Here is a 14,792-nt window from a genome sequence, read left to right as displayed (position 1 = left end):
TTCCTGCTAGTTCTAACCTCTTCTATAGAAGAAGTTCCACAAATCTACAGTGCCATTTAGAACCAGTTCCAGCTCTCTCCCCCGGCCCATCCGCACATCATCAAGATGAAGAGCGAGAGGAGGAATTCTGGGAGTTGAACTCCACAAGTCTTAAAGCTTTCAAGTTTGAGCACCCCTGGATTTTTTTCTAAAGGGTTAGGGGTGCAAGGGTCTTGTAACTTGACAGCTTTAAGACTTGCATACTTCCATGCCAGAGTTCCTGAGCCAACATGACTGGAGGAGGAATTCTGGGAGTTGAAGTCTACAAGTCTTAAAGCTGTCAAGTTTGAACACCTCTGGGGGTTTTTTTCTAAAGGGTTAGGGGTGCAAGGGTCTTGTAACTTGACAGCTTTAAGACTTGTGTGCTTCAAATGCCAGAGTTTCTGAGCCAACATTTTGGTTGCTAAGCAAGAACATTGTTAAGTGAATTTCACCACATTTTATAAGTTGGCCACGCCCACCCAGTCACATGGCCGGCAAGCCACTCCCACCCAGTCACATGGCTGGCAAGCCACTCCCACCCAGTCACATGGCCAGCAAGCCACTCCCACCCAGTCACATGGCTAGCAAGCCACTTCTACAAAGTAGGCCACACCTACAGAAGATGTTCTAAAAAAATTTGAAACCCACCACTGATGTACACCCACACAAACACCCACTCATACACAGATATTGTACACTTATACATATACATGTGCATGTGCGCACACATAAAATATACATATGTACACGCACACACACGTCTGAGACAGAATGACTTGTCAGTTATTATAAGAGGAAGTTTATTGTTTCATAGTGTTTTGCTATTTAAAACAGTGGCAGTCTTCTTTTTCCTCCCCCCGTTTGTTTCTGGTATATTGCTTCTGAACTACACTGGCAGGCTGATAAATCAGATCACCAACCATACATAATTTAGTTCAGTAGGTAGCTGGCTTGCTGCATTGAATACAAATATGCTTCCAACAACATTTTCTTCTTCTTCTTTTACCTGCCTATTGTTGGAGGAAGTGATTTTTATGTTGCTGGAAAATGGGAATCAGACCTGAATCGGACTAGTGAAACAGGTTTTGGTCATTTAACTGCAAGAGACTTGCTTGTAGGGGAGGGAGAAGGTTATAGGTAATACTTGAGGTGAAAGAAATTGTATGCCAAGATAAAGCAGGGAGAAAGAAGAAATTGATCAGCAGTCTCAAAAACAGGGAAACGGTTGAGGAGGACATAAAAAGGGAACACTAGGAGAATTTCTAACTCTTCTTCTGTATTCAGCTGCCCCTTGGTGTCAAAGGTGACGAGGTGTTGACCTGCTCTGCAGCAAAAGCATACTGGACCAGATTTTAAATGTGTCCAGTATGAAATATTTGCCTCAGTTTTTCCTATAGTCCAGTAAGCTATGAGGTGATATGCCATCATTTAACTTTATGAATATCATTTGAATGTGTGTGCTAAATGAAAATATTGCTGAAAGATAGTTTCCTGGATTTCTATATTTATTTGGGCTGACAGAACATTTCCAGGATTAGGTGACTATTAAAATGTGCATTGAATGAAGATGCTGTAAGAACAATAGACAAATGAATGTAGAGAATCATATGTAGGAATTTATCCATATTCCACAGAGCTTGTGGGAGTTATTTGAGATGTTCAAATATTAATAGAATTGCAAGAGAAAATTGATACACAGAGAACACATTAAGCACCTTTGCCTGTTTATTGTTTTTCTTCATCAGTCTGGACATTATATGAAATATGAATTATTAATACAGATTTATTTTAAAAATTAGGATAACATTGTCTCTTCAAAGAATACTTGACATGCTTCTATGGCTGTACTGCAAATGTATTTTAATAATACGCAACAGCTTCTTAATTTGTTTGGAAAATAAATTGACTTGAAAAGAAAACATAAGTATATAATTGGAATAAACAAATATTTCATGCCAGAAATCTTTGTAAATCCTGTCACTTTGCAATATCACTTCAGTAGAAATAATCTCAAAGAAATCAACTATAGAAATCAGAAGTCTTACTGTTTAGACCAATATTATTATGTGCTAAAGGAGGATAATTTGCATTACTACCCAATCTATCACATTAAAAAAAAATGTCCTGATGGGCAGACTAAGATATAAACGAGTATTAAGAATGAAATTGTTCTACCCATGCTTGCACCTCTGTTCCACCCCATCTAGGGTTAACTGAATGTCTTTGTGTAGTAATATTTCATTTGGTATAAAATAAATTTCCTACTTAATGTTTATATTGCATCATTTTGAGATTAAAGATAAAATTTCAAGATAAGAAACATTTCAGACAAAGCTTTTTCTATATCTTTTTTGCTTTTAATTTTGAGTGCAAAGAGATTGAATGGGTTTCAACACACATAAGCCAGAGATGCTTAACAGCACCATTCTATTAGCATTTACTTAAAAGAAAGCCTCAATGAATTCTGTAAGACTATTTATTTAATAAATATGGGTAAAATGAGTAAAAGTTCAGTTGGAAGAAATAAATGTCTTTGTAGAGCTTTCAAAATATCCAAGCTTTTGAATAATGGAACTACTATGCTTTCTTCAATAATTATGGCAATCTCTCCTATGAGTGATAACAATGGCATAAAAAAAGAATACCAATTCATGTTACATGACATGGGATGAATAGTTGACAGTTGATTCTATTTCTTTTTTTTTAAAAAAAAATTCCATTGTATTATTATTTTAATATTTAATCGTATGAGTTATTTAATACTGTATGTTCAAAGAAATATGGGGATTAACTGAGGAAAATTAGGCATATTGGTGGCTAGTTCAAGTCATAAAGAGAGCTATATTCAGTTAGTATATTCTCCAAAGCACCTGAGGACAGGACAAGAAGCAATGGATGGAAACTAATCAAGGAGAGAATCAACCTAGAACTAAGAAGAAATTTCCTGTTACTTAGAACGGTTGACCAGTGGAACAACTTGCCTCCAGCAGTTGTGAATGGTCCAACACTGGCAGTTTTAAAGAAAAGATTGGACACCATTTGTCTGAAATGGTATATCCCTTAAATAGGGGGTTGGACTAGAAGACCTCCAAGGTCCCTTCCAACTCTATTATTCTATTCTATTCTATTCTATTCTATTCTATTCTATTCTATTCTATTCTATTCTATTCTATTCTATTCTATTCTATTCCATTCCATTCCATTCCATTCCATTCATTCCATTCCATTCATTCCATTCCAATCTATTCTATTCCATTCTACTCCACTCCACTCTACTCTACTCTACTCTACTCTACTCTACTCTACTCTACTCTACTCTACTCTACTCTACTCTATTCCTATAAAATAATGTAATGTGCCTTTTAGAAAAATTGACAATCAGAACAGTTTGATAGTGGAAACAATTATTCAGCAGAGAAGGTAGGTAGGCTTCCACTCATTGCATGCATTCAAGCAGATGCTACAGAATCATGTTGGTAGAGTATTTCACTTTGGATTCATGCTCTGAAAGAGGGCTGGACTCAATGGTTAAAATAGCCCTTTCCAACTGTATGAACCTTTGATGTGCCTGATTAATACTTTAATAACTAACAAAGGATTAATTAATATTGTATGTAAATACAATATTGTATTTACATACAATAATGAATACAATTCATAATGTTATAAGTATAAGTATAATCTTTATTATCATTGTACTTAAATGCAATGAAATTGGTACTGTACATTCAAATGATCAGCATGCATCAGCTCCAGAAATTATGAAGAACTGTGTATTCACATCAAATTTAATCTCTTCTATAGGAAATTTCATTGTGTATCTATTCCTTTTGAGCCTAAAATACTACATTCTAATATCAACATTTGATCCCATTCTTGGTCTACTATTTACAGTTAATTAATAGGGACTTCTTCTTCTTAAGACCTGGACACGTGTTTTGACATATTTCGATTTCTCTTTCGTATTAAGAAAAATCTAGAAGTTTTGCGCTCATTCTAAGCTAGTCTGCTTTTTAAAAGAAAATATTTTAGTTTTGTTTACTAAATTAAGGAGAAATGATATTCCCATTCCAGAATCATGTGCCATCAAGTCAAATCAGGTCTTGACTATAACAAGGCCAAGAGGACATGTGGCCAGATTTTGCTTAAAAATGTGGGATTGTTGTTGTTTTTTGGGGGGAAATTTTGCATGGGTAGTGTAGAAGCTGGCTAACTATGGGACATCACTGCTGCTATTATCAAAGAACCTTATTTTTGCAATATGAATAAACTTTTGATAGACAGTGATAATATATGTATCCAACAACTAATCAAGGAGAGTAGGAAATTAATCAAGGAGAGGAGCAACCTAGAACTAAGAATACATTTTCTGATAGTTAGAACAGTTAATCAGTGGGATGACTTGCCTCCCGAAGTTTTGAATGCTTCAAAACTGAAAGTTTTTAAGAAACAGTTGGACAACCATTAGTCTGAAATTCTATAACCCCTAAGCAGGAGGTTAGCCTGGAAGATCTCCAAGGTCCCTTCCAACTCTGTTATTCTCTTCTCTTCTCTTCTCTTCTCTTCTACTCTACTCTACTCTACTCTACTCTATTCTATTCAATTACATTGTTATACTATGCTATGCTATGCTATGCTATGCTATGCTATGCTATGCTATGCTATGCTATACTATACTATACTATACTATACTATACTATACTATACTATCTCCATTTGGCATAAGATCCAGAAAGAGTCTGATAGAAAACATAGCTACCTAATAGTTATTAACTATTAATGTAGCTACCGTTCTTAATTTGGTCTCATGCAATTTTAAAGCCATGGAGGCTACTCATCCTAAAAAATATGCTGCTGTGCATTATGCTCAGTGAATTACTGCTTTGTCAACATCTGATAAATAGTAGATTTATTGGATGAATCTTAGTTCTAGTATTGTTGCAGAAAGGGACATACAAATCTTTTCCTACTGTTCAGCATTTTATTTATTAAATAGGCTTTGATCACCTGGCATCTTATTTTCTATCGCTATTCTGATACCACTGTAGAGATACTCATGGAATCGACAGCCTTTCATTTAGAAACCATTTGAAGTCACAACATCACTGAAAAAATGACTTATGACCAGTCCTTGCATTTATGACCATTGAAGCATCTTCATGGTCATGTGATTAAAATTTGGGTGCTTGACAACCAGCATGCATTTACAACAATTGCATCCTGATATTGTGTGATTTCACTTGCGACTTTCCCACCGGTTTCTGATGAGCAAAGTCATTGGGGGAAGTGTTTCACTTAATAATGATGGTAATTTGCTTAACAATTATACAAATTGTATAATTGAGAATTATAGAAATAATAAAAAAGTTGGATATTTAGAAAAGACAATCAACTTCATGACACAGATCTGCAGTTACTTTGGTGTCTTGGAAAAATGATTGCTGAGATCCCACAACTTTCAGATTTTATGAAGGCCCATTTCCCTTTCTCCCAAAAGCTTACAATCAGGATATTTGAATACCAAATCTCTACTATTTGATTGATTATATGGTTTAGGTTTAGGTTTATTTGGATTTATATGCCGCCCTTCTCCAAAAGGACTCAGGGCGGATTATATCCTTTCATTTCTTTAAAAATTCAGGAAAGGGTATATGTGGATATATCCTGACCCCTATATGACACATGGGGAATCTTGAATTATGATAAATAAATAAATGAGGAAAGAAAGAAAGAAAGAAAGAAAGAAAGAAAGAAAGAAAGAAAGAAAGAAAGAAAGAAAGAAAGAAAGTTTTCATGGCAGAGAATAAACTTGAACTTGAACCAAAGGTGCTTTTTTCAAGAGGCAACTGGACTTTCTGGTTTTCCTTTGAAGATGTTTCACTTCTCATCCAAGAACCTTCTAAAGCTCTGACTGGATGGTGGAGAATGGAAGGATTTCTATTCCTTGCAGACAGCTGGTAATTTGCATCCATTTAGAGGGTCGTTGAAACACTTGGAGGTTAATCTGTGTCCTCTGGGTCACCTGAGTAGTGCTTCTGGTTCGTGAAGTCTGCAATTTCTTTTCCCCTTTGGAAATCCATTCCTGGAGAATTAAGAATATTCCTGGATGAGAAGCGAAAACATCTTCAAAGAAAAACCAGAAAGTCCAGTTGCCTCTTGAAATAAGCACCTTTGGGACAACCATGACCTGGATGACTGAGAATCTCCATAGACAACAAATATAGGCTTAACTATTCTTCTGACCTCTATACAAAACAGCCAGCTCATAAGAAGTCTAAGTGTTTGGTTGAATTTGGGCAGTTATGTGTGTTGTAGCAGGGTTTGTGTGAATATTCAGAAAAGACTCAGTTCTTGACTTCTGCTATCCAGAGCTTGTACATCCTGACAGATCTGATAAGTAGAAATAATTGGAGAAAAGGGGTCTCTAGTAATTTCCAAACATCACACTGAGAATCTCCAGACACTTGAACTTCTTACACTCCAGGTCCGACTTCCTAACTGTTGTGCAATGGTGGCTATCATGCTTTTTTTGCTATTGTCCCCTGCACCTGATCTTGATAGTCAATTTAGTACTGATGTTAGGGAAATCTTATAGAGAGACATTGTGTTGTACTGATCAAACCAATCCCTGGATCTGGAAAGTCAGTGAGTAACTTTCTTTCAGTCTCTCTCTCTCTTTTTTTTTGGGGGGGGGGGTGGAGTTCCTCGTGCTCTGTAAACTTGATTGTTTGCTTTTAGACATTCCATTACTCAACTTGGAACCATAATCAGTTGTGATGTAAACTGGATGTTAACCTTTGCAAGCAAACAATCAAGCTCAGAGAGCATCAATGACTCCATAGTTCAACTCTGAGGTACACATTTTCTCTTCTATTGAAGGGGTGTTTTTGTGAAGAGAAAATTGGAGCACTGTGTATAGTGCCTTAAGCACCTGGATGAAAATCGAATAAATAAATCTAATACTTAAATAGTCATCATGTTTTGTAGCTATTAATAGACTTTTTCTCCCTCCAAGTCAGACTTGAATAAATCCATGCATGCACTTTTAATTTATCCAGCCTTTTAAATGCAAATTACATATCTCTACTATGTAAAGTCCCTCTATTTCTGTGTCCCGATGAATTCTGAAAGTTCTGAGCAAAGATAATGAATATGATGAAGATGACACATTATAATTTTATAAAGCTTTATCTCAATATTGGGAGTCGATTTACAATTCTTTAGCATAAGTCCTTTATTTAACACTTCTTTCCTAAAGAATAGAAAAGGCCCATCTTGTCATTCTTTCTCACCATTCCAATTTAGAGAAGTGCAAAATTATGCAAAATAATGCACAATAGTTTCCTATTTTGTTTTTATGGGAAAAAAGTCTTTTCTGGAGCCTTTTGAAGGAGTTAGTGGCCTTGGTGACTAACTAGGGATTTCTGATCCCGTTAAAAATGTTTGTCTTATTTGTCTTTTTCTCATTCAGGTTATCTGGAATGAATATCCCACCTCCAGTTATCAGCAACAAAAACTGGCTAAGACTTCATTTTGTAACAGACAGCAACCACCGATATCGTGGATTTAGCGCCCCTTATCAAGGTATATTTAATGAAAACCATTTTTCCTCCTTCTCTCAGACTTAAAAATGAAAGTGGGGGTTGGGGTTGGGGTGCAAACAAATATACCACTCATTAAAAAAAAGGAGAAAAAACTTCCTTATCTGTAAGTTCAGAGATGCAGAAACTGGCATTCTCTATGAGCAGACAAAAACTGCATTCAATGCTAAGGTTTACTTGCCCTGCAAATACCACATATTTAAGAGCGACTTGGATCCGAAATATGCAGTTTATTCTGTGCTATACTTTTAAGCATAGTTATCCTGCTATGGTCAATGCTTATTTGTGTACAGCTAGTCCTTGACTTACAACAGTTCATTTAGTGACTATTCAAAGTTACAGCTGCACTGAAAAAAGTGACTTACGACAGTTTTTTGCAGTTACAATCTTGGCACAATCAAAATTCAGATGCATGGCGACTGGCTCGCATTTATTGACCGTTGCTGTGTCCCAAGATCATGTGATCCCTTTTTGCGACCTTCTGATGAGAAAAGTCGATGAGGAATCTAGATTTATTTAACAACTAGGTTACAAAATTTAACAACTGCGGTGATTCACTGAACAACTGAAGCAAGAAAGGTCACTTAACAAATTGTCTCACTTCACAACAGAAATGTTGGGCTCAGTTGTGGTTGTAAGTCAAGGGCTACCTGTAATTGCAGCATTATTAAGTAGAGCTCTTTTGTTGAATAGAATACATTTCATTGCCCACAGTAGCTTTTTACTTGTTTACTAACCAGTTTTTTTTTAATTTATTTATTATCTTCTATTAAATATGAATAAATTTGCATGAAAAGAAAAAAAAATGTTTAAAGGCTGCCACAACAATTTTGCCAGGTTTTTTTTTTGTTTGTTTGTTTTGTTTTTTGGAGGTTGAAACACATCAAAATATTTGAAATAGCCTTATCCGGATGCAAAAAAGCCTGTTCAGATGTGAAAGGATTAAAAAGAAAATCCATTTTAGGCTTCAATGGGAATTAGCTTGAATTCAAACAGTCGGACTACCCCCAGGGAGTATATCAAGCAGTGTTATTTCTTTTTTCCCCTAAGTTTCCTACCCCATTATTTTTACTTGTTTAAAAAAATTGGTAAATTACAAATTTAGGTTTTGTAAAGCATGCACTTGAGAAAAAGTTACTATTTTCTGATGGAATGTAATGACGAGGCTTTACATCTGTTCAAAACTTCAAAATAGCTGTAGCTTTATATGAGGATAAGTCACCTTCACAAGTACTTTGCAGAATCCCCTAACCAACTTGAATTTTAAACTACCTATAAAAGTAACTTCTCATATGGTATTGGATATCTGCAAAATAAAACCATAGAGAAATACAAGTTCCAATAAATATACGTGATTGCCGTCATTTGTCCCTTGATAGCATTTGCAATTGAAGTGGAAAAGTTAACAACATAAATTATGACTTTATTGTATATTTGTGTTTAAGTTGCATTCCCTACTAAATGCATTTTAAAATGACAGTTGTATACATGCTTAATTCGACTGAACTCAGAATTACTGTTAAATCTGTAAAAAAATATTATTAAAGTAATGTGGCCAACATCACCAAAAGGATTCCTGCTTAGTGGGACTTTGCTTTCTTAATTCCTGCAAATTCCAGAATCTGCTGTGCAATAGTTCAACAACTTTTCAGAGCAGTATTGAGGTGTTCAATATGAGGTGATTTTTAAAAAAAAACATTTCTAATGGATCCATCACAACTTCCACAGAGTTATAGCATTAATATGAAGTAAATAAAAGACTATATTAATTAACGAGCCCGAACAGAAACAGGGATATGATGAATTTTGTTGTAAGGTATTCATCAACTTACAATTGAACCCAAAATGTCTGTTGGTTAAGCAAGACAGTTGTTAAGTGAGTCCCACCCCCCCATTTTCTTGCCACAGTTGTTAAGTGAATCACTGCAGTTGTTTAGTTAAGTAACATGGTTGCTAAGTGAATCTGGCTTCCCCATTGAGTTTCCTTGTCAGAAGGTTGCAAAAGGGGATCACATCACCCAGGGACACTGCAACCTTTGTAAATACATGCCAGTTGCCAAGCATCCAAATTTTGATTGTGTGACCATGGGGAATGCTGCAATTATTGTAAGTGTGAAAAACCTTCCTAGGTTCCTTTTTTCAGTGTGATTTTAACTTTGAACAGTCACCAAATGGTTGTAAGTCAAGGACTTTACATAAGGTTGTTGATTTGTCACCTCATATGAAAATTGAAGACCTTTTTTTCCCCTCAGTTGGCAAGCTGATGATTGCAAGTCTTTATTTTCAATATAAAGTTATAATATATATAAAAAAACAATATGAATGTATTTTTATTTCAGTGGACACGTTCTTTTGTACTTCAGGATGAGACAATAGTCAGCAATGCAACTCCTAGTATAAATTAGTTTAATTAGTAGAATCATTACTCGTGCCCTAGCTAACTGATCAGTAGAAGAATAACCTAAATTATTGGAATTCAAAATTAACATTTTATAGTTGCTTTAGTATTATACTGAATGAAAATATAACAGTCCTGCTAATTATAGAAGCATTCTAACTATTCTTCCAAGTTTTCTAAATAGTATATAGAAATACTATAAGTTTAAAATATACCAATTAATGATTTTAGAAATAATTAAGTTCTCTATATAAAGTGACCCATTTATATATAAAACATTAATAATATTTTTATTATTACATAATGTAATCAGCTACTGAGTATCCCATCCATAAATAGCTTTACTATTACGTATACATTAACCCTTGTACAACATTCATCTTTTCTGAAATATTTTAGAGTTTAGATGATCGGGGCTAATGTTATGTATTCTTTCCTGTATTTGCACACTTTATGGGCAAATATTTTGTATTTACCTAGCCATAGCCAGCTATACCATTGATTTCACCTATTATTCAATTTCTTCTTTATTTACTCACTTTCATGACCCTCTGCTTAGAGAATGCTTCCATGTATGGGGAGAAGCATTTGCAGAAACTGAAAATAAGCCAGTTATTGTTCTAGATTATACATCTATTCTACATTCATTCTCTCATGTTGTCTCTGTTGGGGGGAAACGGTTACTTTATTTTTTTAAGCAAAATAAAATTACATTATAAAACAAAAGGAAAACAACTTACTGTAAATGAAACTCTGTGGAAAACATGTAAAATGCACAGATGAAAGAGCAAATAAAATCCTTATAACTTAGGATCAAAGATCAAAGAAAGCAAAATAACATTGATTTCAGAGTTTACAAAATGATCATGTCCTGGAGCTAAAATATTTCAAATCATACAAAACAGATATTTTAAAATAGTTTAAGTAGGATTTAGCAATACTGAACTTAGTTACAGCACATTTGTTAATGTATGTATGGTATTTTTTCCCCACGAAGAAGAATAGTGAGTCTATTATGGCATCTTAAATCTTCAATCTCCCCTTAGTGTATTTCAGTAAGACCATATGAAAGGGCATGGCATTTCAAGGATTTTCCCATCCAGATTTTTTTTCCCTTTATTATTTCGGTAATGTTATAATAAACTATATTAGGCATATTCTGCTGTGTTGGATATTTTCTGAAACAAAATGTGGTTATTGCAGCATCTTCTCTGCAGCTTTGTTGGTAGACTTCATATTTGGCTTTATTCCCTTTCCACCATGAAGGTTAATTCACCAGCTGGGAGTGAGATTATGAATAATCCACATTTGCTTGGGAAATCAAAGTCTTGCCACATGTCATTCTGCTGTTTAAATCCATGTTATTTTTATTTATTTATTTTACTCTCTCTACCTTCTTTTTTATCCTTAAGACAATGAGTTTCTGTTAGCTTCTGCTTTCTCATAAATTTTCTATCTCCTGCCTCTCTGTTGTATCACAATGTTGCTACCTTCTTACTGAATAATTGTGTCTTATGAATTAGAGAGAGTATGAATTTAGCTTCACAGTAAACATCATGTTGGGTGGGACTACAATGAAGATGTAAGAAGAAGGGAAACAAAAATATGTGTGCAAGTTGAAGAACTGGCATTTTCTGTTTTCCCTTGGCAAGCACAAACCAGTAAATAGTCCCTATAATGGTGATGAAAGGCCATACAATGTAAGGAACTAAAATATGAATTGCTGCCTTTTTACACTGAGGCCCTGATATCTGTAAAATAGGAAAGAAATAATTCATTCACAGTAGCTTTTTTCTTGTTATAAGACTATTTTTCTTCTTGCTATATTACTTTAACATCTAAAGACAGACCACTATCTATACCAAAAAAAGATATCTCCCAGAATTCAAATACTGTTTCCTTAGATTACAAAAATTGACTCTTTTAAATTATTAAAATAATAGGAAAGGACATAATATCATCTCATAAATTAGTGCTATCTATGAATGAAATATTAAGTTACAGGCAATAGGATCCAATGAAACAAGATGACAGAATTTCTATTCTGGATGGATGGATGGATGGATGGATGGACGGACAGAGGGATAGATGGATGGATGGGTGGGTGGGTGGGTGGGTGGGTGGATGATTGAATGGGTGGATTGGTGGACAGATAATATTTATTTATTTTTCCCTATATATGCACACATACACACACACACAGAGTATGTGTGTATGTGTGTGTGTTTAATCTGTAGATATCTATCCATAGATCTATAAGATTAAACAAACTGACCATGGAAGTAATATATTTGGTTGCAGAACTAAAATGCATTGGTAGGGCCTACTGGTTCATGTAGATGTATACCAAAATGTATGTCTAAATAAATAGATAGTATCCAAATATTATTGGGAGTATTATTTCAGAATTTGAACAAGCTTTAAAAGAAGAGAAATTCAAAAGAGGTGTGAGAGCCTATTGGTTAGTGAGCAAGTTAAGGATATGGCATTCCAAATAGACAGTCCATCACTGCAATAACTGGGTAGAAGGAGGTAGTGATAGGGAAAAAGGAAAAAAAAAACTAACCCACTGACTCTTCCTTCAGTTCTTATTTGGATCTAAAAGGGTGAGTCTTAAAATGGAACAGCTGCTTCCCATCCTCTACCTTTACATGTCAAGGACTGGGGTAGTATTTAATTAGTTATATCATACAACCTGCACTAAAACCTACTACACATTTTTTTGTAAGGATGGGCTGTTCACACTGCAGATTTCTCTAGGTCACGAGTGTCAAACTCGAGGGTCTCAAAATTGGCTGCCTAAGGCAACCTTTTCACTGTAACCAGTTGAGTAAAACATGCTTTGAAATCTATGGGAATTGTGTCTACGTGGACACTCTCAATTTGGAATCATACATTTTCTTACCTTGTGTTCAGTATCAAATCAATGTATCCAATAGAAGAAAATATACGTAGCTCAGGGTTGAATTGTGGAGTCCTTGGTGCTTTCGGAGCTTGGTTATTTGCTTGCAGACTTTAATTACCCAACAAGGTAACATCATCAATGCTAGTGGGCAAACAGGGAGAAAACTCCGTACTCATTAGCAGTGATAATATTACCTACTCAGTTAATGAAATATCCGCAACCAAAGAATCAAGGTCAGGGAGCATCAAGGTCTCCATAATCAATATATGTTGAAAAATTATGGCATTAAGATTACCCTTAATATAATTATCCTTAGCAAGCAAGCAAGCAATCAGCAACGCACCATGCCTGTCATATAATTATAAGATTAAAGCAGTTGTCTTACTTTTTTTTATTACCTGTTAATGAAACTGGGGAGGTAAAGACTATTTTTTTATAAGTCCCCCTCAAAAAAAAAAGTATGGATATGACAACAATACCCACAATGAAAAACAGAATTGAAAAACTGAAACAAATAACTGATTAAAGAGTTATTTGGTGGTGCTTGAGTTTCAGTAGGCAAGATTATTGGCCATAATTCGGATGGGGTAGAAATTTGTTCTGTTGGCAGTTTGGACAATTCCAACTATCATTCTGACAGAGTTGAACACTTTTATTACTGCAGTTGATAACTTTCTACTGCAGAAGACTCCAAGCAGCTTATAAATAATACAAAAAGGAAGTAAAATCAAACAATAATAAAAAAAGTTATAGCACAAACCAGACTAATAATAATAATTCTGTCTGCACGTGACCAAGCCTTAAGAACAAAGGGATATAAATCCAGAACTTGAAGAGAGAAGCAGGCAGCATCTGTTTGCCATCTCTGCAAAGAAGCTGAAGAAACGTCTACCTGGTCTACCTGGTTAGTTGCTACAAGAAGATCACACAGACTGACTATAAACACCGACATGATAAAGCAGCAACAAAATGCAGTGGAATATTTGCAAGATATATCACTTGCCTGCAAGCAAGAATGAATGAGTCCACAAAATAGACAAAGTAATAGAAAGTAAAGGGGTCAAAGTGTTCTGGGACTATTGAAAAGAGAAGCAATTGCCACAGTATGCCTCAAGACTTATCGGCTGTTGTTAAGAAAGGCAAAAAAGTTTGGATAGTGGATTTGGAATACTGCTCCAGAAAGAGCTGATTCCCTCTTCTCATTTGGTGGCCAAAGTCTTTGAATTTTGTCTTTAATATCTATCATTCCAAAGAACAGACATGGTTGATTTCCTTTAAGAATATAGGCATATACCTGTGTATAATATATGTAACTAATCATAGAATAATGTAATATGCACCATATGCAGAAATCATTTATACATTATACCATTACTTTCATTATGAGCTCTGAGAGATTAACAAAAACAATTACCATGTTTCCCCCAAAATAAGACAGGGTCTTATTTTTTTTGAAGCTTGAAATAAGCATGTGGCCTTATTTTAGGGGAGGTCTTATTATTTTTGAGGTGCAGGAGGTGATGAGCATGGTCACCTCATGGCTGCTGCTGTGTTGCAATATTTTTGGGGAGGGCTTATTTTGGGGGGAGGCTTATTTTAGCACATACGTTCAAAAGCCCGATTGGGCTTATTATCTGAGGAGGTGTTATTTTCGGGAAAACAGGGTAAACATATACATTTTTCCCTAAGTTGTATGGTAGTTCCTCCCTTCCTCTTTGTAAATATGTACATTCTTCATCAGAAGGAAGCAAAAGTGTCTAGGAAATGGGATAATGCAAGAAGTGATAATTTTGTAATTCTGGTGTGGTCTTCCAAAAATATTCTTTCCTTTATCATTGCCAACTTGAGCTTATTTAATGCTTTTAGT

General features: G+C 35.0%; 1 protein-coding gene across 1 annotated transcript in view; it reads left to right on the top strand.

The window, feature by feature from the left end:
- CSMD3 (CUB and Sushi multiple domains 3) overlaps window positions 1–14,792 on the top strand; it is a gene marked incomplete at its 5' end in the record, with an annotated part of 706,489 nt that overhangs the window by 295,037 nt on the left and 396,660 nt on the right. The window contains one exon of the mRNA XM_081953230.1: window positions 7,493–7,605. Coding sequence (XP_081809356.1) covers window positions 7,493–7,605 — 113 coding nt within the window. The remainder of the gene's footprint in view (window positions 1–7,492; window positions 7,606–14,792) is intronic.

This window comes from Natrix helvetica (assembly GCF_964273705.1).
Source record: "Natrix helvetica genome assembly, chromosome: 4".
NCBI lineage: Eukaryota > Metazoa > Chordata > Lepidosauria > Squamata > Natricidae > Natrix > Natrix helvetica.
Note: the sequence above shows the minus strand (reverse complement) of the source record. Positions and strands in the feature narration are given on the sequence as shown.